The 27,686-nt window shown below is 35.4% G+C and overlaps 1 protein-coding gene across 1 annotated transcript in view; it reads left to right on the top strand.

Annotated features, from left to right (window-relative positions):
* The window catches only part of LOC145692065 (uncharacterized), a 49,415-nt gene that overhangs the window by 4,550 nt on the left and 17,179 nt on the right, over nucleotides 1–27,686 (top strand). Inside the window, exons 2-7 of the mRNA XM_081767355.1 lie at nucleotides 1,108–1,153; nucleotides 3,420–3,448; nucleotides 10,842–10,878; nucleotides 18,057–18,088; nucleotides 20,981–21,053; nucleotides 24,306–24,343. Of these exons, the coding sequence (XP_081623481.1) occupies nucleotides 1,108–1,153; nucleotides 3,420–3,448; nucleotides 10,842–10,878; nucleotides 18,057–18,088; nucleotides 20,981–21,053; nucleotides 24,306–24,343 (255 nt within the window). The remainder of the gene's footprint in view (nucleotides 1–1,107; nucleotides 1,154–3,419; nucleotides 3,449–10,841; nucleotides 10,879–18,056; nucleotides 18,089–20,980; nucleotides 21,054–24,305; nucleotides 24,344–27,686) is intronic.

Genomic DNA, 27,686 nt, shown 5'->3' with positions numbered 1-27,686 from the left:
TTTCAGTAGGTATTTAATTTCGTGGGTACGGTTTTGGTCTGTTAATATTGATCCTAGATATCTGAAAATATCCACTTTGTCAAAAGTGTTATTTGATATTTTGACGTATCCATAATTTGCTGTATTACGATCCCAACGAACTTCCATGTATTTAGTTTTCTCTGCGTTTGCTTCTAAACCCATGTTCCTGCAAGCGTTTAATAAGACCTCTGCGTTTCTTTCTATTGTTCTTCTATCATTCCCTATTAGATTTGTATCATCAGCATAGGCCATAATCTGGTGAATACATTGTGTATACTGTGAATATAGTACACTGTATAAGAACCAATAATGAAACTAGTGCTAGTTGTGGTTGTTAATATTACTTACAGTGCCAATGAAGAATACTAACTGAGATGAACCTCATTATTCTCAGGGTGAATCCATATCAAATAGCCATTTCTCATGATTCACACTGTTTTTGCTCTTTGCAGGTCAAAATTTAAACCGGAAGCTGAAGTAGATCTTTATTACTTCTGGTTTGAATAAATGGTTAAACGGCATGTAACCAAAAAAAAAAAAAAAAAAAACCTTTCACTTTCTCTTACCGTGTTTGAAAATGTTGGTTATATAGAACAAAGATGTGATATTTATATTCACCCAAACCTTTAACTTTTAGTATACGAATTAAATGAGTAGAATAAAAAGAACACTAGGTATTTTGATATATTAGCAAAATATGACAAAAGACAATATTGGATTAATTTAAGCAGTTGGAGAAACTGGTAACATTATTTGAGAAGAAATTGTGTCACTGGAATTATGATATAAAGTAAAATCGAGAAGCAAAAATATTGGATTGATGCTACGGTATTAAAGTTAGCCATTCTTTACTCAGAACGAATAAATTTTGCTGAGGGGAACATGTTAGGAAGATTTTCAGTTCACAGCGAGAGATTTGTTAATGGCTTCAAAATATCATGAAACTGGTATATTAAACAAGGTTGTCTCTGGTTGCTTCCAAGAATCATAGAATGGTATTTTGAAGGATAAAGACTAACGTGCAATTAAGGACTTAATAAAAAGAATCAAATTATTTTATACTATCCTGTATTTTTTTCCTTCTAGGCGCTTCCACCACCAAATTACCAACTTCAGCCTGATGCTATTCAAGGTAAAGTAACAGACAAAATCCTAATTTATAATAATAGTTTGTAATAGCAAATATTAATCCTCCTCTTTTGAATTTACGCATTTGGGATCCACTTCAGCTTTTGCAAATTTAAGTTTACGACGAGTTCTATTGCATCCTACTCTGACAATGGACCATTTCAATTTGGTGAATTCAAATGCTGAAAATAATTGCTAGCACTGGCTTCACCACCAAAAGAAACAGAAAAGGAGGGTGTTTAGTGGCAGACCGTATACAGGGTGGGAGATAAATTAGGGCAAAGTGCTTACTTGCATTCCTTATATCCAACATATGACCTCAATCCCTCTACTCGTTTCACAATTAATGCCAATTCTAGACATTTTCTACATTCCATTTTTGCACTTTGATCTCATTTATCTCATATGAAGAAAGAAGCTCATTAGATTTAACTTTTACTGATTCTGAAACAGTTTCGATTCCTCTGCGCTCCTCAACGACTAACAGGTTGCTATCCATGAGTGATCCTGGTAATGTGGAAGGGGCTCAGATTCCATCTTAAGCAACAGACTCCACCTCATATTGACCCGATAATTAAAAATATAAACGTTAAAATCCAATTAATCAACTCTAAAAACGTTTTTGGGATCTTTCCAGAACATAAAATATATATTCTATGGTGAGTGCTATCACTATTTGTAGGTGAACGGTTAGTGCTTTTGATGAGGGAAATCTGATTTGAAGATAGAGTGTGATAAGGGGGCTCATAAAAGCAAAAACTCATGTGAAGTAGATTTACATCCACCTTATGTTTTAAAGATCTGTTACCAAAATATTTACATGTTCTTTATATATTTTACTTAGCTTGATTATTTAAAGAAAATAATGTGCTCTAATATTTGAAAAATGTCTAAGGTATGTCTTATTTTAAAGGGTAGGGTTAACTATGATTGGAAATTATAGAGACCTATAGTAATTATTTGCACTCCTACTAAAATCTGTGAAAGTAGGTCCAGATAAACCGAACGGAAGATGGAACATGAGAAACAGAAAAGATGTTTTATATTCGAGATTCCAACACGTAATCAAATTTCGCATTCCACATAGCGAGTTATGAATGATGCACATCGACCGTGAATAGAGAAAATTGAAACACTATTGAATCCTTTACATGGTTTTGAGCCCAAGAACCATGATAGAGTGTATAGTACTGCACATGTGTACTATGGAAAGTCCAAAGTGGTTTTCTCGACCCGAACCTCTACTTCACGACGAAAGAGACTTAGTTACACGTCAGTAGCTATGCTAATTCTCAAAATATTCTTGTTGGTCCATCGAAAACCTACTACATATATTCGAGCTACTGTTACATGACGTATAAAGATTGGAGTGTAGTGCTACTGCAGGCGACTAGAAAAATTGGACCTGTTTTCTTCGGAAATACAGTACATTTGCTGTGTTAAATTACTGATATCATTGGGCATGTTATGGATCAACTGACTCCAAACGAACGGTGTTTCACGTATTTTCAGTAGGACAATGCGACAGTACATATAACAGAGAATATTTGGAAGCATTGAATTTTTATACATAACAGAACTGTCTGAAAATATATAGAAATATATGGTCTGCAAGGTCCACTGATTTATCCAATTCTGACCATTATTTGTGGAACAGTCTGAAGGGCAATTAGTGCCACAATAACCTACGAACTGTTGACGTACTACAACAGCACATTCCCAGCACCATTTCCAATACTTAATAGGGCTAGGTACTTTACGAAAAGTCACACTGAACATGGTTCATCGCGGCAATCTATGCCCAAACTATGGCGGTCAATATTTCTAGTAGTACTATAGAAACGGAGGAACGAATATTAGTAGGGCTTTTATCCTTCATGCACTTCTATATTAGCGCGTTGTAGTTCTTATGTTTACGAGTTCTGTTTATCTTGCCCCATCTTGTATTATGTATTACTGAATATATTGCCGTATTATTATAGAAACAATACCACTGGTTTCATACGTAACAAGTTAAAGATATTGTTTCAAGTGTAAAATTACACGAAACCTGAAGTGACCATAGCTATTTATGGTAAACATGTAAAAATATAACTTGACCATTAGGAAAAAACATAAAAATGTATTTAAAGAAATATCATCACATAAATTCACTTTGTTTCTTATATTTCACAATAGAAAACAGTTGAGAAATGCCACTCATACATTTCATTATAAAAGTGTATTCTTAAACACACTTTTCTGACAACTATTTGTAATTTTATTTTCAGACCCTGGCGATCAAGATGATGCCGCAATAGTAAGTTTGTTTCAAGGATTGCTATTATCTTTCATTGTGACTTCAAAATATACCTTCATTATATTATGTATAATAAATACACTTATTTTCTGTCGCCAGCAGTAAAACCTATGATCATAAACTTAATAAGAGTCATTTAGTGTAATAATTTTGTACGAAAGACTTATTTGTAAACTACTTAATTTGTTATTTGAAAGGTAACAAGAACAGAAGTGGCTAACATCATAGGATAAGGGTGATAGGATAAGTTTGAAACTTGAATCTCAAGTACACTCTGCACTCATCTGGTACGTAATTATTACGGAAGTTCTGCTATGAGCTATTAGGTGCTTGGTACACGGATTCTATCGTTGAATCACATAGTTAAAGATGGCAGATCAAAATTATCGATTTGTATTCAACCTCTTGAATGACCCGCCAAGTGAACTTTGTGGTGGACAAACACAGTGTGCGTGGGTTTCCTCGGGGTTCTCCCGTTTCCTCCCACTTTCTTCATTGCACCATTTCATTCATTACTCATCATCACCGTCTTCTCTAGCCTAACCGGCATAATCGTGGGACGTAAAACTCAAAGATTTCATTTCATTTCTCTTGAATGAAAGTTTAATCATGGTGCAGTTCAAGCAGTTTCTAAAGAAAAATCACCAATTTCACGATGCCAGAATAAGAAAATACTGCATGGTGTTAGTTCACTTGATTTGGGTGGATGTGTATGTGGTATTATTGATCTAGAAAAGGACTTTGACCGCATGAATTGGGAATTGTTGTTGGGAGTTCTAAAGAACGTTGAGTTGGAATCGAAAGATCGAAGACTCACAAGTTACTTACATATGAACCAACAAGTAAGTCTTAGAATAGGGGAGAAAATGAAAGAGGAGAGTGCAACTGAAAGGGGAGTTGCTATCTCTTGCCAACAATATTTAATATCTATCTAGAAGAGAGAGTGAAAAAGAGCCTATATAAAAACGAGATATTTCAGTAGGAGATAAAATGATTGGGTGATTAGGTGTATACAGTTTGTAGATGATATGGTGCTTGTTACGGAATCTGAATGGAAAATCAGTAAGATTAGGAAACTTAAGGAAGGTCTGCGAAAAATGTGGGATGAAAGTAAATGAGAGAAGTACAAAAGCCATGGTAATGGAATAAAACGGTCGATGTCAAATATAGAAGTAGGAGGAGAAAAAATAGAGCATATGACTAGTTTTTGATACCTAGGTAGTATTATTAGTGATGATATGAAGTGTGAACATGAAATAAAATAAAACAAAGGATAAGAGTGGCGAAAGAAGTCGTTAAAAGGAAGAAAATACTAATTTTGTGGGACATTGAATAATAAGTGGATAAAAACACCCATAAAATGCTTCTTGTTCTGTAGTTTACTGTACTCTATGGGTAAGAAATATGGACGTTACGCAAAAATGATGAGAAACGAGTGGAAGTTTTCGAAATGTGGATGTGAAGAATTAACTGAGTCGAGCGAAAAATGAATAAGAGGGTCTTAGAAATGGTGGGGGAGGAAAGAACATTTTTAGATATTATTAATAAGAGGGAGAAAACTGGTTGGGAGATTGGCTAAGAAGAAACTGTATCATGCGGGATATGCTAGAGGGTATAGTGGCATGAAACAAAGGGAGGGGGTTGCGAGGGAGGGGCAATGAGACTACTTTTAATGGACGACATCAATACAGAAAAATCATACTTGAAGACGAAGAGGTTAGCGGAAGACCGTGGAGCAAGAAAGCTTCTCAGTTGCGGCAAGTGACTTTCTAATAATGGCGAATTACTTATTCTGATGATGGGACAGTCCATTCGTGGAAGCACCGGTCCAAGGAGGTCCTCAACTGTATGCCAAAGTGAGAACGTACTCCATCCTGTTGATGTATGAGCTTCATATCGGCAAAAAAGTGGATTTTTCGAGTTATGTATTATGCTAGACTCACAACAAACAATACAATATCGGAAAACAAAACAAATCAACGTCGATGTCAGGCTTTAGGTATCTTTCGCTTTTGTTTTTATTTTTTCTGTGGGCATTTCCATTCGAAAATTGAGAACGACGTATGGGGAAAGCTACTTTCATTCCACTCTTTATAATAATGTATTACAGACGTGTTCAAATTATTAGACTCACGCTTGAAAACTGCAAAGTTGATGTTTCAGTCCTAATTTCCGAGTTCTCAAACATTAATTTAATTATTAAATCACCAACATAAGATCCTTCATTTGTTTGCTGTATAGTTGAAGTGGTAATATCACCGTTGAACAGCAGATGGCATTAGTGGAGGGGAGGGAATTTTGAAAGTGGTATTTCAGTTGTAGACAACTATTGTGGTTTCTAGTAACAAGTTACAATCCGAAGTATTGTGGTTGCAGTCGTAAGCAATTTCGACATTCAAAGCATTCAACAGTTCGAATGGGCCAGTTTAAAGTGATCGTGTTTTGTGTATTAATCTTTTATTCTGTGAAGTCCTGTAATCGCGACATAATGGTAAAAGCCAGAGACCTTTCTCCGCTTAAAGTGGAAGTTATCAAAACACTTCTGGCGGAAGGAAGATATACACAACGACAAATTACTCGTAGAGGTGGGGTAGGGCAAAAATCTGTTAGTAAATTCTCCGTTCCGATGACCAAGAAGCAAATGTATCAGCAAAATAGGGTTGGGAAGTGCGGTCGAAAAGCAAAGGTATCGCTAAGCGGTATCAGAAAACAATGTCTCTGGGAAACACAAACGCAATTTCTTGAGACTTAAGGATAAAAGTGGCTGAGTATGGTGTAGACATTTCGTTTGAAAATGTTCGAAGATTCTTTGTACTGAGGGAATAAAAGCACTCAGACCAAGAAAGAAAGCAAAAATTACTCCAATCATGGCAAAGAAACGCCTCGAATAGGCACGAGACCTAGAACATTGGACTGCTGATGGTTGGAGAATAGGTGTTTCAGTGATGAATCATGTGTCTTCGTGTCTGATGAATGTTCACAATATGTGCGACGTCGACCTGGGGAGGAATTCAAGTTGGAATGCCTCCAACAAACTGGAGTTTAATAATTCAGTCATGGTCTGGCGTGTGATGTCTGTCTTCTGACCTGTGAAATTGTATATAAAAGAGGGAACAATGAAGCATGACTAATACCTACAAGTTCTTCAAGAAGAACTGCTTCCCCAGACTGCAGTCTGGTTTGATGATGCACACTTCATCTTTATGCATAATGGAGCACTATGCCACCGGAGCAAAACTGTGACAAAATTCTTCGAGAACAACGAAATTACTGTTCTTCCGTGGCCGAGCAATAGTCCTGATATGAACCCGATTGAAAACCCTTGGAGCTTCATGAAGGAAAAGCTAAAGAAGAAGTACAGGGTGGCCCAAAAGTAGGTATACATCACTGCATTGATCAAGTATAACATTCTAGCTTATATGTTTATTTTTTTTTTTTTTGCTCCGAGCTTAAGATATAAGTAAAAAAACATTAAGAACAAATAATAAAGAAACTAAGTCTACCTGATGGATAACGACAAGAATTGATATAAAAAGCAATGAGTTGACTGTATACCTACTTTCGGATCACCCTGTATATTACAACCAAACATCAATTGATCGAGGGCATCAACAATTTGTGGTATCATGATGCTGAATTGAAGTCTAAATGTGCTAAATTCGTATATAGCATGCCACAAAGGATAAAAGACTTAATAAAAAATAACGGATTTCATACGAAATAACAATCTTTGTATGAGAGATCATTTTCTTATAAGTATTCCATTTCATTTTTTGTTTCCAATTTAGATACACACACTATATAGTATTTATATTTGAATATTACGTACGCGTTTGTTTTATTGATATTGAAAAGCATTTGCCATGGCCACAAGAAATTCGAACAGAGTTACAGAGCAGTCATTTGGACTAAGTTCAAACGCGTTTTCTGACGTAATATTGTATGAACAGTAAAATATTCAGAAACTGAATGTTGAGTCTAATAATTTGAACACGTCTGTATTTGGGGGTAAAGCTTGAGGAGAGAAGATGTGAGTGTGTAGAAAAATAATCAATTGCAATTTACTTTATTGCTTCTCATGAAGCAAAGTTTGATGTTTATGAAGTATTTTCGTCACTTCCGGAATAAAAGAAAGGCCACGGTTCCAAATTATATTGCTACTATTATACATTTATTGTTTGGAACGATCAGATTTAATTTGTTTATAGAATTTCTAACTGAACTCCGATTTTCATATTATTTGAGGCAAATAATTTTAAAAAGCGATGAAATATTGTTTTAATTTCGAGTAACATAGGCAAAGATTTTTTTTAAAAAATTCAAATATCTGCCAGTGCACCTTACAACTGAAATAGACTTTTGAATTTTTGAAGCAGTTTTGTTTCGTAACTTTTTAAAAATATATAGGATTTTCTTATAATAAAATGATGATAGAGAATAAACTTTAAAGTTTGATAAATATTTGCTTATATGATCACGTTAATATTCAAAATATAAAATGCATCTATCTACCTATATATATATATATATATATATATATATATATATATATATATATATATATATATATATATATATATATATATATATATATATATATATATATATATGTGTGTGTGTGTGTGTGTGTGTGTGTGTGTATGTGTGTGTGTCTGTATATGTATAATGTTACAATGAAATTTATTAAGCCATTGATACAGTAAATTTACAGAATTTACAGATCAAGCCTGTCAATGAAGAAGACCTCCATGCGCTATGAACTTCTTATATGTTGTTTCTTTACATAATTAAGCAGTATTGTTTCAAACTGTAGACCATTCTGTAAATTAGACTCTTGTTGACTTATACTCAAACACAGCTTACAGCGTTGTCTTTGACCAAACCTGGCGTTATTGACGTTTCTGGCCGTTCTGACCCTTTGTTTATTTTTTGGTCAGTTTATATATTTTTGTTTTGGCCTTTCTCCTGTATGAGTTCCTTGTTTGTATTTTGTTTTTTTGATATAGTCACTCTCATTTATCCGTTTTCTCTTACTTGTTTATTGAAACTTAGCCTGTTTCTTTTTATTTTCAATAACAAAAATGTTTAATGCACATAGATATATTTTTTGAAAATGAAATGAAATTTTTGAGTTTTACGTCCCACGTTTATGCCGGGTAGGCTAAAGGAGACGGTGATTATGAGAAATGAGTGAAATGGTGGAATGAAGAAAGTGAGAGAACCCTGAGGAAACCCAAGCACACGGTATTTGTCCACCATAAAGTTCATTTGGCGGGAGCAGGGTTTGAACCCTCGACCCCATGCACCAGAGGCGAACGCTCTACCCACTGAGCCACCGCGACCAGATATATTTTTTTGAGAATTACATTGCAATATTGATGAATAAAATCAAAATTAGAGTGTTAGTGGTCACAAGAATAAACGTAAAAATATTAATTACGTTATCATTAATGATATGAAAGTAGGCACACAAGTTCTGACCTTTATGAAAATGTCTTCGTCGTTTCTGTAAAGATCTACAACTTGTTAATTCAGTCAGAAAATAATAAGTAACATTTATTGTAGTTCTAAGATCTAAATTACTTTTTAGTTTCTTATAGTAGAGAAACTACATAAACCAACATTGCACTTAGTAATTTAGATTTTAGAACTACATCAAAAGTGAGTTTTATTCTATAACTGAACTAACAAGTTTATTTCGAATATGCACCGTGTTTCAAAAAGAATGACCTGATTTTGGCCGGTAATAATTACGGAAGATGGGATGTTCCGGCAAGAAAATGAGTATTGTTTCAATGGGCATGGCCTACACAGTAAACAATGGTTGTGTTAATTCAACTCAATTTTAACACAGGGCAGTGGTTCCAGCGTGACTACCACTATGCGGTGTTAGATCAACACATACCCCGCGGTGTTAGCGTTTAACACAGGGGATGTGTTACGTCTTTAACACACAACTGGTTTTGAGCCGTGCCGTAAGCGTTAATAAACCACAAAATTACTCCCCCAAAATATATAAATCGCCTATATGCGTAATGTGTTTACATTATGCTGAGTCTAAAAAAAAACACTTCGAACAAGTAAGAAAAAAATGTACACCATTGGCGAGGCGGCGGTACGAACCACCAACCTTTCAATTACTAGCCGCGTGCTCTTTCGACTTGGCCACGGAGGCGATGAAGGAAACGTCACTTCTAGAGGGATAAATTTTTTAGGTCTTTTGAATTTGGCTAATCAGAGTGCTTCTTTAAGCCGCGTATATTTGACGATAACAGTTCGGGATAAGATAAAATCTGCTCGCCATGTAGACCTAATTTTATAACAAAATGACGACTGTCTATTTATTTTATTTTATAGTTCTTCCATATTCACGTTCAAATGATCGACGCTAGTTGCCATCTAATGAAGTTGATGCTTTTGTTGCTTCTAGTACACAATCGCTTAGAAAAAGAAGCAATAAATGCATCAAATGTGGGAGATGAATTTAGAACACCTACATGGTGCCATCTTGTGCTGTTAGGGTTTCTCCAGAAACATTATGTAAAACAATTGAAAACAAATCGCGCGGTTTGCATTTTGAAATTTTGCGTATACCTGGATTTGTTTAAGTATTTTTTCTACTGTGTTTGTAGCTTCAATTCATAAGCCTTTATAATTAGATGCCCAACATATTTGGCAATCACGCAGAAAACAACACCGAAGATTCTATAGTTGTGTTAATTTAACACACAGGCTATGTGTCGTTTCAACTACCAGCATTTGACACACAACTCCAAATGGAGAGTGAGTTGTTCAAAAAACTTGTTTGTGTTATATTTTAGCACTATCGTGTTACCACATAGGCATGTCGTTGAAATAACACAACTATTTTTACAGTGTAGAGTTTCAGAAAATCCCTGATAGATGTCAGGCAATGTGACTTCTCAGTTTGCAGTCAGTCAGAAGTAAGATGGCGCCCGCTCAACAGAAGGCATTTTGTGTGCTGCAGTTTGCAAATGAGTGAGTCAGTGATTTCGATTCAGCGTGCTTTTGTTATGCGTTTTGGCATTAATCTGCCTGCACCCAAAAACATTAGTTGTTGGTATCGCCAATTTGAAGAGAGAGGATACTTGTGTAAAGGCAAGAGTCGTGGTCGGCCTCGCACTTCCAGCAAGATTAGCTATCGTCTAGATGTTGTTCGTGCTGCTGGTGGTAAACACATAAAGCATTTGTAATAGCATAACTGAAACGAAGATTTTGGAAGTATTTTGCAGTTTATCCCATGTTTGTTGTATGTTTTTATCAATACATATAGACTTTTGAAATCAGGTGATTCTTTTTGAAACACCCTGTAGTATAATTTACTAATTGCTAATATTTTTCACTCATTCTCTTTTCCTTTTTTATTTCAAAGGACCAAGACAGAGTTGCAGCTTATCTCTCCAAGCTTCGTAAGTAAAATTAATTTACTTTATGTTTTTAAAGTGCAGGAAAAATAAATACGTATAATCAGCTTTCATCCTTCGATTCAAATATAAATACATTTCCTTGCTTTGCAGTTTTAAGATATATGTTTCGGTTCTTCACTGACGAGCTAGTATGACTAAACTTTACCAACAAAACCATATACAGGGTGTTATGGGAATAAACGACAAACTTCGGATACGTAATCAGCGCCCCATGTAAGAATAACGTATATCTGTGACTTTTGTCTGAGACGCATAATTACGGAGAAGTGAAACTACTCGTAGGACAATGCCACTAATTACCTTAAACTGAGAAATAAGGAGCTCGATTATGTTACGTCATATCCTGCATATAAGGGTTGGATTTTTAGTAATGGCAACACTACTATACATATACTCGGGAACAAATCAATCCATTATAATTCATACCAGCAGCGGTAGGTTAGATGCCGACCGTCCCTCAGAGCACATGAAGTCGCCTGCCCCCCCCCCTCTATGCACGCGCGGCGCCGGCAGTTAGAAGCCAGTTCTGAGTGAGTGCTCGTGGACTACAGTCACGCTACGTGAATGCTCGCGGAATACAGTCATGTTTACGGAACAAGATCAGAGAAGCTGGTTGAAAATTGAAGGCGCTAGAGGTAGGAATGCAAAACAGTGCTACGAAGTATTGCAAGATGTTTGCGGTGCAAGTGCATTACCATACCGTACATTAGCAAGGTGGGTCAAAGCCTTTAGTGACGGACGACAAAATGTCACAGACATGCATTCTTCCGGCTATCCTCCTGTAAGTGAAGAAGATGAACGTGAACGCGTTAGTGCTAGCGGATCGGAACGCCACTATTCGTCAATTGGCGAACGATACAGGACTAGCACATTCAACTGTGCTGAAAATTCTGAAGAACCTGGGATTGCGTAAAATTGCCTCAAGGGGGGTACCACATGACCTGACTCAACAACACAAGTGACTGCGATATGATGCCGCTCGAACACACTTGGAGCGGTATCAACGTGAAGGTAAGGCCTTCTTACGGCGGATCATTGCTATTGATCAGACCTGGGCACAGCATATAACCACAGCTGAAACGGCATTCAAATGAGTGGCGTCATCCTTGTCGCCGAGAAAAATAACAGTTTGGAATACCTCATCCAATGTGAAAGCTATGCTCACCATTGGGTACGACTGGGATAGTGTAATCATAAACCATACGTCCCCTAAGGGCATATTGTTTCTGTAGAGTACTACAGCAATTTTTGCAAAACAATCTGCGAGTAGCTTAAAGACGAAACGATGTCACTTCCTGACGAACCCGCCCATCATTCTGCATGACAATTCAAGGATATATTCAGCAGTCACTGCTTTGTTACATCGTTGGGGCTGGGAAGTGCGGTATTACCCCCCGTATTGTCGAGATTTAAGTCCCTATGAGTACGATCTCTTCCCGAAGATGAAGGAACCACTTCGTGGGACACGCTTCCGTGCAGTTGATGATCTCCTGCGGGCGACCGATCGTTTCATATTCACTATCCACAAATTAGGCACTGCCAACGGCATCCAGCGACTTCCATATCGCAGGGAACGCGTGATTCACAATACTGGTGATTACATCGAGGGTCTGTAAAACTTCGAACCTTGTACGTACTTTACTTTTCAAGATATACAGTTGTTGCCATTACTTAAAATCCAATTCTGGTGAAAATATTGAAGGGATAAGGGCTACCAGATCTTACTTTTTCCTGTAAAATTTACGTTTTTCTGGGATATAGTTTTCTTATTTTCACCACTTAAGTGGCTCATAAGGAAGGTTAGTTATGCGAATTGCATCACTTTGTTTTACTGAACTAGGAAAAATGTGAAAATATTTGTGTTTTAGTTACGATCTTATAACTGTATAATGTGTACAAAAAATAATAAATGTTTGCATCATCTAGCGGACAGGTACTCCAGGCCGGAGTCACTGTATAAGTTTTAAGGAATACTCAATACCTTCTCTTGTATCAATCAAAACATTTCATTATTTCATCGCAAACACTAATGATACGCGGAACAACGGCAAAAGATCAACGTTTTACAGACAATTGCTTTACGTGACTCACATTAGTGCCTCAATTAATATTTTCAGATGATATGGGACCAGTTGATCCATTTATTAAATATGAGTGTCCCTTTTCAACTCTTATTCTGAGCGAGTCAAGTCCTACTCTTTGGTGAGATCTGAAAACAGGTTGACTGCCAAGATAAGTTTAGAGTACTGGTCCCAGGAGGCCACAAATTTCTTCCTACCTTTGGCTCAATTATGGATAGTCATGTCACATTTTTGTCGCGATATTTTGCTTCTCCTGAAAATGTACCAACGGGAGCCGAGCACCATATGTCATGCTCATGTTCTCACAGTAATTTGCGACAATGAGCATCATATATGATGCTCAAGAACCTGAATAGGTTAGTAATTTGTGAAATCAAGCATGAGCATCATATATGGTGCTCATGACCCCACAGAAAAACAAGGTGTGCACCACATATGATGCTCATGGCAGTTAACCTGTTAACCTGATTTGTAACATAGACAAATATCTCACTGTCGATCGAAGCTGAGATAATATGAATTCATCACATAGTTATGTGAGCCTAGGGGCTTAATACATTGACGCCCACGCCCGATCTAGACTTGGGCGGCAATGGCAAAATTAACAAATATTGGTCTTCAGATTAATTCCTTATTGGTTAAGATATTAAAGAAAAAACATATTCTCAAAGTGCAGCAAGTTTTCTTTTATCTGTAATCATTACATTCATGCCAAAAATTATTTACAACACACCTTAAAAAAACTGTGTTTCCAAACTCAACTAGTGAATTATCACTTGAGTCTAAAAGTGATAACGTACGCTTTTTGTTCGTACGTATATTAAAATATCAATTATATGGATACGAAGTGAAACTGAATAAAATGTTTAATTTAAATTCATACAATTACGCCCTATAAACTAGAAGAGGCGGACAATATAACAATTGATGGAATGAGAAACAATTGTCTATTTTAGAGCACAACACTAAAAATCCTGAAGAAATTACATAAACGCATGCCTACTAAAAGATGCAAAATGTCTTCTTCAATTCATAGTACTGTAAAAATGTGAATTGGGGGAATAAGAAGGAGTAAAAAATGAAATAAAATCGTTTTATACCTTCCGGGTGCGGATGTGCTCTAAAATTTGCCAAAATACAGAAAAATGCACGCTTTTGTGAAAATTTTTAACATTTTTAACCCTGGAACTCCAGACATATTTTTATACCTTTGTGTACCAGTCGGGTCCAATGGACCCACAGTAATATATTGAGACCATCTAGACATATAATTAAATTTTGGGGAGAATATGAACAACCAAATACTTAAGAATGTCGTTTTTTGAATGTATTTATGACGAATTAATAAAATACACTTCGTAGTTATCGTAGTTATACCGTACATATGCTAACTTAGCAGTATTACTATTTCTTTATATGAACCCAAACAGAAGTTCTAATTGTTTGGCATAATGAAATAGTCAACCTTTTACATACACATAATAACAACATTTGATTACAAGTAGCAAATATTTGCTTCCAAAAAATTGAAAATTACGATCCCTTTGCCTTTTCTTTTGCATTTGTTAAGGTTAGTGTACGAAACATTTTTCACAAACAACTCTGCTGTGTTCAGAACGCACATTTGGTACAGAAGGTTCTTGTCTTGCGATCCCGTTTTGATGGGCAGATCCCGCATCGAGCTTTCTTTTTGGATGACTCATTTTCCGTGAGCTGATCAGTTTCTGTGTGGCTTCTCTTCTGTGGGAAGTCCTCTCCAACATGGGATAATTTTTTGCCGAGGGAAATCAGGAAGTTACGGCGTTTCAATCTCTGCCTCTTGTCTTTCTTCTGTAGTGACAAGAATGTAATATAATCTTTGAGTACGCTTATATCAATCATGTTGAAGAATACTACCAGAGGCCATCTCCTTTTCATTCGCTTTGTGCTGTAACAGCCGGTCATCTGGTCCATATTGTCCAAGCCAGACTTTGTTTTGTTATAGTAAAGGATTACTTCTGGCTTTTCCTCTGCTGTAGAGCTGTCAATTTCAGGCTGGTTATACATTGTACTCAGAAGAATAACAGGTCTGTACTTCTTTGGACAGTACGAAACTATCATGGCATCCTGTTGGAATCCAAACAAACTGCTTCCTACAGACTTTGGTAAATGAAGTGGGGAGTTCAGGCTTACTCTTCCGTATAGTTCCGACGTAGGTAAGTTTTCGTTCCTTCAATTTACGTGAAAGAGATAGACTTGTAAAGAAGTTGTCCCCGGCAATATTTCTGCCACTTCCAGTAATTTCTTCTGTCAGTTGAAGAACGACTCTTTATCTTGATTGACTTCTCTTCCCTGTTCTGGACTTTTTCCGCTATATATTTGCATCTTCCACACATAGCTTGTGATGCTATCACAAATAACCCAGAACTTTATTCCATATTTACCCGGTTTATTTGGTATGTATTGCCGAAAGGGACGACGTCCACGAAAAGTCACAAGCTGTTCGTCTATCGTCATGTTATCTCCGGGAATATAAGCGTCTTGTAGAGTTTTAACCCAGTCTTCAAACACTGCACGAATGGGAGATAGTTCATAATCATGTGTTCCCTGGCGCCTGAGCTCTGCATCATCAAAACGTAGACCAGAATTGATTTGTTGAAAACCTGCTCATAATGGAATTGAAGATAGATCGACCATTTTCCCCCAAGATCGACCGTTTTCCCCCAAGACCGTTTCCGACTCAAGAGCTGCCTAGTTTCTTCGTTCTTTAATTTGTATACCCCAATAAGTATTAGCACGCCGATATATTTCTGAAGTTCCTCAACAGTAACAGGTTTCCACTCACGAGGAAATTTTGTCCTACCTTCCTTGTTAGTCCACTTGGAAATTGTTTCCAGAATGTTTCTACGAAAAAATAGACAAAAAGCAGATTACTCATCATCAACTTCCCTGTTAGCTTACCGTGTAGGACCACAGTCCTTTTTAGTTACAGTGGCAGCACCAGCACGCCCGCGACTGGTAGTGAAGGGTATTAAATTCCAATGTTCTAAGCCACTTCTACAGCGGAAAATTGCTTCTTCTTGCACGTCGCTGTCACTAACATAAGGAAAATCACTCTCACTTGCAGATAACTCTAATAATTCACAGTCCTCTTCTCCATCATCTGTCGAATCACCAGATAAATCCTCCTCTTCTGCCAACAGACATTGGAGTATATCGTTATCGGAAAGTCCGCCACGTGCCATTATCCTCACACACTAAATCCAATGACTAAAGTGAAACGTGCTCTGGTTGGTTTAGAATATATTATAGGTAGAAATTTATAATATGCCCCTGAAAAGTGGTGTCAGGGAGAAAACACCATAAATCAGTAGACATTACGCAAAAGAGGCATAATTAGGAAAACTTACTAAAACTCCTTTATAAGTAAAACATTTTTAAACATAATACTGATAACAAAGAATAAAGAACACGCTGACGTTAATTCTGCCATCTATGATCCACAATGTAAATCACAACCAAAGTTAAACCAGTATTCTTATTTAAAGTATACAGTGGGTCCGCTGGACCCATTTGGTACACAGTGCTATAATTTTTATATATACCACCTGATTTAAAGAAACAAAGTATTTCTGACATAACATGGGAGGGGAGCACCATAAAGAAAAAGTCACGGAATATTAGCGACCACTGACGAAAACTTACTCTGTAATTAATAAACGAAAAATCATATGGGTTCAATGGACCCGTTTGGGACTTCCAGGGTTAAATTAGCCTCTTCCTGAATGTAATAGCTCAAATTCTTATGTATTTAAACCACAAAATGTTAATGTTTAAATATTATTAAAAATCCATCATTATCTTTCGGTTGCGCATTACCTTCAAACTTATGGAAATTTTGAAACAAAATTTACAACTATTGTAAAGGTAGCTCACAGTTCAAATGAAAAAAAAAAAATACTAAACATTGTTCAGCGTAAGCTCTAAACTCCGATAAACAAAATATTTGTATCCTTCAGCTTGTCACCAATACGATTGACTAGTGATGTATCACTCCCACTCCCCACGGGGAGGAGCAAATTATACACGTGCATTTTGACAATACTGTCTCGTGTTGTCCAGATACTTACAGCAGCAGCAGAAAAGAAAGAAAAGAAACTCGAAAGATTTTTCTAAAAAATAAGTATTTGAATTTCGCTCGTAAGCAATTGTTGCTTAGTGAGTAAAGGTTTGCCTTGTTGGTGTTTCACCATAACACTCGCGGAACCGGGATTCATGCCAGTCATCTTTCAGACTTTAAAAGCAGAACATCCGTCCGCAGTTGAGTTGGCGCCATAATTACTGCGCATGCTTAGTGTTTATTTCTATTGTTTCATTAGCCACACTCGATTGCAGTATTATTAGATAATCTGTATTATCTTTTTGTCATTTATAATAATATAGCAGTTTTATGTGAAGCTTCATAGTAAAAGTAATAATCCAATCACATGAACTATTTTGCGGAGGAGTACAAGCGTAGGTACGACAACAGCAAATCAGCTAGATTTAGTTTCACGTGGCTTTGTTTATTGCAGTTTAGAGTTTACGCCGAACGTACATTCTTTTGATTTTGTTTCTTCTTTTCTTTATTGAATATAAGTTTAAACGTTTAAAATGAAATTATTTTAGACGATTAGTAATATTTATTAACAGATTTTTATTGACAAACGAAGTCAAGAAGAGGTTAATTTAAGAATGTTAAAAATTATCGTTAAAAATGTGCATTTTTCCACATTTCGCCAAACTTTAGAGCAAATGCGCACCCGCAAGATATAAACTGATTTTATTTCTTTTTAATTTCCTTTTAGCCTCCTCAATTCGTAACTTTTTTCTCATACTAAGACTTGAAGAAAACATTTTGCATTTTTCGGACCACCCTAATACCTACATCACCAACTTGCATGGCTGTTTTCGGGCCAGAGTTTATGATCCTATCATTGAACCACCGTATCTCTATTCGTCTTGATTAGTGAATTTTTTTTTCGAAACTTCAAATATAATCCAATTCAGATTTACTCCTATTTTACTAATTTCAGTCTCTATTATTTTTCTTTATTACAGGTAACGTCCGATCCCTGTCACACCTTGCAGAGGTAAATACACATTATCACTCACATGTATTCGCATAAATTTTCTTTTAACAGACATTAAGTAACTTAAGCAAGCAGAGTTCTGCAATTTTCTAGGTATATAAATCAAAGGATTTTTGCTACTTTATTCTTGAGAAAACTGATTCAAAATTGTGTGAAGTTATCTGTTAGGTTCCAGAAATTAGTAGTATGGGTAATGAATAAAACTAAGCTGCAAGGTACAGTCTTGTCCAAAATGATTGTCGCATATCTGTAATCGTCTTCTTGTAAGAATATAGTTTGATAATCATTTTGCTGAGTACTTTTAATACTGATACTATGTGAATAACCGGGAAATGTATATTTGTGATAAATTTCATAATCAGTAAAACAAAATGTTGCTAAATGGACAAGGAAGTTTTACTTTCGTTATATTGTTCTTATTTACTGCTCTTTTGGCATAAAATTTGCCACATACATGTCTTTGCCGATTATACACATACTAACATTATAAGAAATACCGGGCGAATTCGTTATCAAATTATATTCCTACAACAACATATTTATAGATATGCGACAATAATTGTAGTCAGGACTGTGCATATCGAACAAGTGTATTGTATATTGTTATGTTCTGTGCTTGGGAAATTCACTAAGCATGCTTCGACAAAGAAACATTTATTAATTCTACTTATAAGTACAAAGAAAATGCTGTGATATTGTATTTTGCTCTTGCAAAGAAATTGTCAAGGAGTGCACAAGGAATGTTTCATGAAAGTTAGAAAAGTTATCTTTAAACAATTTTTAAAATGAGTTGCATTCACTCTACTTGTTCTCACTAGTTTCAACCCCAACAACAGGGCTAATTCTTTTGCCCTGACTACTTTCAACCAAAGCAATAGGAGTAATTATTTTACCCTGACTACTTTCATCCCAAGCAATAGGAGTAATTCTTTTGCCCTAACTACTTTCAACCCAAGCAATAGGAGTAATTCTTTTGCCCTGACTAGTTTCAACCCAAGCTATACGAGTAATTCTTTTGCCCTGACTACTTTCAACCCAAGCAATATGAGTAATTCTTTGGTCCTGACTAGTTTCAACCCAAGCAATAGGAGTAATTCTTAAGTATCAAAGTGTTAAGTTTCAATCAATTTGACAAATCCATCCTGGAACAAGTATGGATTTGCATGGAGTTTTAAAACATGGAGTTAATTAATCTTCAACACAAATAATGGGGACAATTAGAAAACTTTAAAGAAAACTCACGCTACATTTAATAATTTTGTGTAAACTTTGCGAAGTTGGTTGGGAAAATTTGTTTTTTGTTATCACAGAGTATTGTGTAATATACAGACTTAAACTTCTAAGAGACGTCTTGAGACTCAAGCAATGGTATGGTTATTTGAGTGTTCTAATGATTCCTTTATCTAGAGCAGTATGCTTAAATATAAGCTAGGTAAACTGTCTAAAATTTAGAAGTTTCAAGCATTGATATCCACGTTTTCTTAACTTTTCATTCAGAATTTAAGAAATAGTCTCATTCGTTGCAAAGAATGTTGTGGGTATGTTCACGTATACCTTTTACATAGGTTCCCCGATTTGTGTCGTTCTTTTTTTTTAAGAGAACAATTGGGGTTTAGTCTTCTACATATTTCATCAGTTTATTATTATAATTTTCGGATCTAGGAGATAGAAGACCTGAACGTATTCAATGAAGTCAGTTGATATACTATTCTAACGTTCTTATACCCTAATTACCGCTGTTACAATTTCGGCAATATATCATTGCTTAATCAGATACATTATCTCTGATTATCTTGTCTTGTCTTGTCTTATTCACCATTAACGGTGTTTTTAAATTAACAGATGCATCAGCCTTATTGGCCAAGTATGCTATAATTGTAACTTGAATTATTTATCCGAAAGTTGAATAATTTGGATTAAAAATTGTAAAGAAGATGTCAAAAGATGGATGACGCCATTTGCAATTTTTGGACGATTTTCGAGTCAAATTGCCTATAATATATAGTAAGGAAAATGTAGTTGAGTAAAAATTGTAATTGTGCAAATTCAAGATCAGGAAAAACAGTTTGTCAAAGTCAGTTAAAGAAATGTATAGTCATAATGGGGTGTAATAATAGTCAAAATCGTGAAAGAATTCCAACGGGAAGAAGAGGACCAGTTACCCAGATATTCAGGCTGTAAAAGTTGGAAAAAGTGAAACATAAATGAAATGAAGGCGTGTAAAGTGGTTGTAGATGAATGTACATGTTTTCATGAGTATTTGTAGAAGAGTATAAAAAGTGTAAGATGAAAAATGTTCACTTTAACCACTTCCTCTTCTGCACATAACTTTAAGAGATGTTAACACTATCACATGCACCACGGAACTATTATCTATGATTGTACTGTATATATTACCAAAACTGTAACAGAGATTTTAAACTATAGATGTTTGTATGATATTTTATAGAGTGCATGGTTATAACGCAATCACAATGAATATTGTAGAAGTAATTATCTCAAAAAGAGATTAATTGTAAAGAATCCTTACAGTTTGAACCAAAACTTATGAACACGTGGATATCAATGCTTAAACCTATAAGTTTTGGACCGCTTGCCTTCTTTACATTCAAGCACATTCCACTGAACAAAGGAGCCGTTAGAAGACTCTAACAATCTTACCGTTGCTTGAGTCTCAACAAGTCTCTTAGAAGACTCAAGTATACCATCCATTGCATCTATTGAAAAATTGAAGATTATCATACTGGTGGGAGGTATAAATAGAGAAAGAGAAAATCGGACATCCTAACTATTGTATTAGGTATCTGTCCAGTTGCTTACTCAGTCCAAATCATATGAAAATATTCTTTAACAGGTATCGTACTAATCCGACCATTTCTTCTATTTCCCCAGTTAGAAGAACTGTACGGAGCGGCTCTGGGTAAGGCTGATTCGAGTGGAGATAGTTCCTCGCAAGAAATTGAAGGTAAGAGCAAATTACTGCAATAAGAAATACAGATATCAAAGGGAATATTGGAGGTGATAGAGGAAATGAATACTTTATTTTCACTAACGGACGGATTCGGTACCAGCCTTCGAAAAAATTACGGAGTGTAATGCAACGCCAAGTGACGTAAAACATGGAAAATAAATAATGACTCTTATGCATAGTATCACAAAATAAGATACATTTTCTGTTGCTTTGACGCAAACCGTTACAGAATGTGGCACTAAGTGGCTTTCTTCCTTGGTTCAAGTAAAGAATCGAGAGCTGTTAATGTGCACTGAATAAATTGGTAAGTGACAAAGAGCTAATCCTTTATACGAAATATATTCCATATTCATTCCCGTAAATTCAACACACAGATTCTTGGTAATTTAATGGATACAGCTGAGAAAATGTAACTTGTCAGATTAATATGGTATTGGATCAAATTTTGCCCTCAAAACAACTGTAATGCAACATCGAATGGACCCATAGACGTTGATAATAGTAGAAAGCGCAATATTACAAAATCTTAGTGTAATGTATCATTCAGTTTCGTGAGAGAAGATGTAGAGGGAAGTTTAAGCCATTTTCATGTCTCCAAAATAATCACAAATGATCAATTTTGTTCAGATCCAGTGATTGGACATTCTAAAGAAAATGTTCAGCTTCATCCCAATATTTCTTAAGCAAGGTTGCCAGCTGTGCTAATGGGTGAATTATCATCCTGGAATGTGACATTGTTGAATCTAAAGAGCATTTGGATTCACATAGTTCCCTAAAATTGAGACATAGTCATGGGCAGCGAGTGACCGGTAAGTGTTAGCACAAGACTCACCGAAAACCAAGGTATTGCGGCCGAAAACATCACAGAGCTGCTGCCATGTTTCACGGTTCGGTGGATAATACTCTCTTCGGTTGTCCGCCACTCATAAATATGATGAGTGGTTTGAATCGAGGTGAATGATAATACATCGGACCATATCATATGTCTCCAGTCATCAGTGGTCCACGTTGCATGTTTGCGACACTAGTGCCATGGTGCCAAAAAGTCATGGACCCTTATCAGCAGTTTCTCTCATCCAATTCGACACCGTGTGCCCATGTCATGTAATTCACGACGGACTGTTATCGTCGACACAGATTATGTAGGGTGCCGCTTGAGTTCCTCCGTCACTTGCATTGGAGTCACACGACTATTCTGAATGATAATACGCTCTAATGCTTGGCGAACTTGTCATTGAGGGTTTTCTTCCGACCTCTGTTCCTCTTCGTCAATTTGGTTTTGCCTTAAGTTCTGTAGGCTGTTATCGCCTTGGACACATTGAACGAACTTGAACTTTCATCACACTCACAACATATACCCGTTCGCAACAATCTTCTCTGTTTGGAAATCAGATACATCTTCGATTTTACACTATGACCTCTTCTTGTTCAGTGCCGTTCTACTGTTTCTCGCGTATTACAGTGTTTACACTAACACAACACTACAAAAAGCCGAGCACTTCCGTCGGTGCAAGGGTGTTACCGATACAGACACTTGGCCTGTTTTAAACTACCGCTGTTTCTATTAAATTGATAAATATTTGCAGATCCTCAATAATTTCACCATTTTTCTTTGAATAGTGTTGTCTCATCAATTTGCGGAGCCCAGGGCGAAGGTAAATTGAGGCTTCAATGAAGTAAATGAGAATTCCGTGTCCATAAATAAATTAATTTGCGCCAACTTGTACTTTCTCATATCAGTAATAGTGATATCTCACTACATGTTTAAACAAGGAGATAATAATAATAATAATAATATGGATGACATTTTAGAAACAATTAGTAATAAAAAGTAAAATTGAGTCATTCAGTCCCAAAACGGCTCTTGTTCATTTACAGAAAATCCCAGAAATCCGAGAAAAACTGCAGGATCGACACTTTGTACAACTGGAAATATTTGAAGAAGTTCAGGTTTCTCATATGAACACACTGAAGTATTCGCAGTTATACAAAACCTGCAAATTCTACATTTTTTTCTGTTTTCTGAGATTTTCTGTAAATGGACAAGAGCCGTTTTCGAACTGAACGAATCATTATGAACAATCTTCCCAACTTCGAGTGAAAAGTTTATTTTTAGGAAGATCTTCGGTCCAGTAAGAGACACGACTACAGAAGTTTGACGGACACTGTCCAAACGAGAATTAGAATAGCTATTCCTGTGGTAGCGGAACGGCAAAAATCGAGGGGAAATATTGGTGACCACTAAAAAGGAAAGTACCACACTACATTTAGATGTTTGATTATAATATTTATGATTAACATTATTTATTATTAACATTATTTAACATTATTTATTATTAGCATTATTTATTATTGAAATAATGAATTAAAGATTGCAAATATTAGAGTCAAAACTGCATTTTACTTTTGGGATTGAAATTTTAGAGAACACATGGCACGGTTTTTCATAGGGTGAGCACATTTTCAAAATCAGTTTCGTATAAGCCGAATGCATTTCTATATAATACTGTTACATGTCATAAACAATTATTTGACACTTGATTCCACCCTGTATGTGGTTGTCTATCCTAGATGATGATATATAAGTCCATATTAAGAATTTCTAAAAGTATTGCGAATTCCAGTGTGAAAATCACATAAATTAGCACACTTCGTACTTCGAAATTACGACACTTCCTTCATTTTCTTCATTTTCTTTACTTTTTCCGATTTTCCTTTAAATAGGTGGCATAAACTTTGTGAACTAAAGCAGTGTGAAGATCTTAGGATATGTGGCTATCAAGAATATGTAAAATTAGTGAACACTTTGTGAGTTCCGTAATGCAATCAAAAGAATACATTAATTACTGATTATTCTCGGATTTACCCTCCAACTTTTCGCTCTGTAACTTCAAAATAAAGAAACATTTCATTTTCTCATTATCATTTCCGTTCTAAAAGGTTCCTTATGATTCCACCACATAAAACCTTATTAACTTAGTAGAACTATGAGGTTGTTTTAGACAACTTTGGTAAAGAGACCCAGGTACGATTTCCCAATAGGTTAATTCGGTTTGGATCTAACATAGAGCTCTAGAGCCGCGTCTCATATAGCCTCTTCTTGGCCAAAAAAGAATTTAAACTTTAAATTAATTCACCGACAAATATTATACTCAAATCTGAATTATGTTTTACTCATAATTACAAGCATTCTTCCTTATTATTATTGTTATTTTGTGCTAATATTTTGGTTATTTTTCTCTATAGATTCCGGATTGGCGAAACGGGATGTTTCTCAGTTGCGGGTAAGTGGAATGTATGGTTATCACACAATTAACTTTTTTTAAAACAGTGCCCTACCCATGTTGGTAATAAATTTTGAAATCACTGACTACATTATAGTCAAAGCATTTCTTCAGTATTTTCAAGACAGTAGCCAGTAAACTAAATCTTTAGAGTAGTGTATAATCATCGTCATCTTGCAACCATGTGTTGCGGGAGGGGCTTTTAGTATCAATAGTAAAAGAGTACAGGATGATAAATTATTTTGGAAGACACAGTGCCGTGGTAATATTGTCCATTGGTTCCTAGGTTTCATCTCAGGCTAAGATTGTGAGAAGCTACGTTATGTTCGTAAAGTTTTATTTGTGCTCCTAAAGATCAAAGATTGAATTCGACATTGTCTCAACAATAACCTTAAGACAGAAAATATAATACTAAATAGTGTTGGAGCTTGTGTATGGCTTGAAGACGAGGACTCGTTAATAAAGGTCAAATTTGGTCAAGGTTAATGGTCGAATCCAGCTTGAACCCAAGTATTTCTCTGAATGTACATGGTTACGAGCGCATTGATTTGAACCAAAATTTGCATTAAGGTCGTGGATTAAGCATTTACGTGACCTGTCAAAATTTGAATAACGTCAACCATGGCCGGGAGCCTAAACTGACATATGATTGACGAATGACATGAAAATAGGAATGAAAATTGTAAACAGCCTTAAAAGTCAAGTAAGGTTTCGGAAATAAAAGTAAATGTAATTTTTAAATTTAGTTATACTCTTGAGGCTAAATAAAAGTGAATCACTGAGAATCGAATGCGAGACAACGTATACCAAAGGCACACACGCTGGCTACTAGACCAACAAAGAGGGCTAAATAAGGTTTAGACATGATTTATTAATTTGGAATTTAAAGGTCCTTTTTCATTATCGAGGCCTTATGAACGTGGATATACATATTACCGAACCTTAAATCCAAACCACGGTGTCCCGAGCTGAAGGTACATCCTAACCACATAGGCATGGAATAGGTTAATTATGAGTACAACGGGACAATCGGATACAACCTTAATACCAATTGACCATGACTGAATCTTAAACTAAAAGAGAAAAGCAATGACGTAAACTAGCGTACAACGAGCTGTCCAATAGAACGAACTGTCGAAATGTTTTTTCATCCCAAGACTCAGTAACTCATTAGATGTTTAAAATATGGAATATGCTACTTGAATAAATTATTTATTTAAATCTTGGTTTAATTAAATAAATTATTTATTTAAATCTTGATTAATGAGATAAAACCCAAAATGAGAATTATCTATGATTAACGAAATGTAGCCCAAAATTATCATTGTTTATTATTAATGAAATATTTCTCAAAATTAGAATTATCTATGATTAGCGAAATATCACCTAATATTATAATTATCTATGATAAGTGAAATATAGCCCCAAATGAAAACTATCTATGATTAATGAAATATAGCCCAAAATTATAATTATGTATGAGTAACGAAATACAACTCAACATTATAATTATCCATGATAAATGAAATATAGTCCAAAATTATAATTACGTATAATTAATGAAATATAGCCCGAAATTATCAATATTTATAATTAATGAAATATAGCCCCATATTATAGTTATCTATGATAAGTTAAATATTGCTCAAGATGATAATTATCTTGGATTAATGAAATACAGCCAAAATTATCATTATCTGTGATTAACGAAATATAGATCAAAATTATAATCATCTATGATTAATGAAATATAGCCCAAAATTATAATTATCTATGATTAATAAAATGCAGCTCAGAATTATCATAGCTCTGAAACTTTTTGTTTGATTATAATATTGTGCAAAGATAAGATATATGTTCATCGATAGATAATATCTAGCTGACAAATAGAAATATTTCAGTGGAAATTATTATATATAATTTTAGACAAAATAGACATAAAATTTTATGACGACAAAAGATACGTTCTTTGTTGGTAATAATAATTATTAGTTTATATTCTACTGTAATAAGTTATTTATTTGTGTACAGTATATGAAAAAAAATAACACTTTTAAGTAGCATATTGTATTTGTTGTCACTTACCTTCTCCTAACAGTGACGCACCTATCAGACGAGAAATGTTTGATTTCATCTCGATTCTTTTCTCGCAAATTCATTTTAAAATTCCACACAAGAACTGAATCGTTTTCGATTCTCGTGAACAAGACTAGTTCAAGATAGTCTTAGATCTCAGACACTGTGTTAGTGTTACATAGCATTGATAAATTGTTTCTACTAACATATTGTAAAGCATTTATCAACGTTTAATGATACGCAAATCATCCCCCAATATACTCCAATAGTAAATATGGTTTGAGTGTTGTTATATCACAACCTTCGTGTACTTCTTGTGAAGATGAAGGATTCTGATTATACCTAGTTGAAATTAAGGAACAAAATCTGGGCATATATTTTGTACATATATTTAGAAAATGACACGAGAAAAATTTTCTATATGAGGTTTAGAAAAGCTTGCAGGAATCGAAAAGACACGAAAAGATAAAGAATTCTGAGAATAGTGACGAGAATAGAGTTATACAAAAATTTAGAAGACGAGACGAGATAACCCTTTTTCTCGTCTCTTCTCGTCTCGTAGATGACGCTATTTATAATGATACGTTTTTCAAACACAAACATGACTACTCTAGTCTCAATCTGAGTGAACTCTCCCCACGCAGTGTTGCCATTGTTGCGAGTAGTCTCAGGTTATTGCGAGCGATGAGACACTTAGGTCGAAAAGGCATCAAAACTCTTTCACGCCAGCCATCTTGAGTGTGGCTTTGCCTGGACTTTTCTTATTCACGCCAGGCAAATACCGGGAATGTACCTAACATAGGTTCAACGGCGCCTCCGTCCTGTCCCCACTTCCTCGGATAGTGTGATCGCCGAGAATACGTCATCCTGTACAGCGTGACAGGCTAAACTGGCCATAGACGTCGAAAGCCCAGAAAGAGTTTCGAATCTAGCCTCTAGTGACCTACGCCCCTCTTTTTCCATTTTTTTTAAAATGACAAAGTACAATTGAAGCTATTATTTGCATATTTTTGGAAGTTTATAATAAGCGCTGCTTTTTATTCTTTATCGATTTTTTTTTCAAACATTAGATATAGTTTTAGTTGACGTTTCCTTTTTATGCAATGTCTAAAACAAAACTTGAAATCTACAATGTCAATGTCGAACCTAGCTATAATATCCATCGGGAGATAATTAAACTTGAAAACTTCTGCAGGACGCATTAAAAATTGTAAGCTCATGAAATGCTTATTCATAGCCTGGGTTCCGGCTGCCCTCCCCGCCATTT

This window comes from Thermobia domestica, chromosome 8, assembly GCF_964235325.1.
Source record: "Thermobia domestica chromosome 8, izTheDome1.hap1.1, whole genome shotgun sequence".
Classification (NCBI taxonomy): Eukaryota; Metazoa; Arthropoda; class Insecta; order Zygentoma; family Lepismatidae; genus Thermobia; species Thermobia domestica.
The sequence above is the reverse complement of the archived record's forward strand: the minus strand, read 5'-3'. Positions and strand labels throughout refer to the sequence as shown.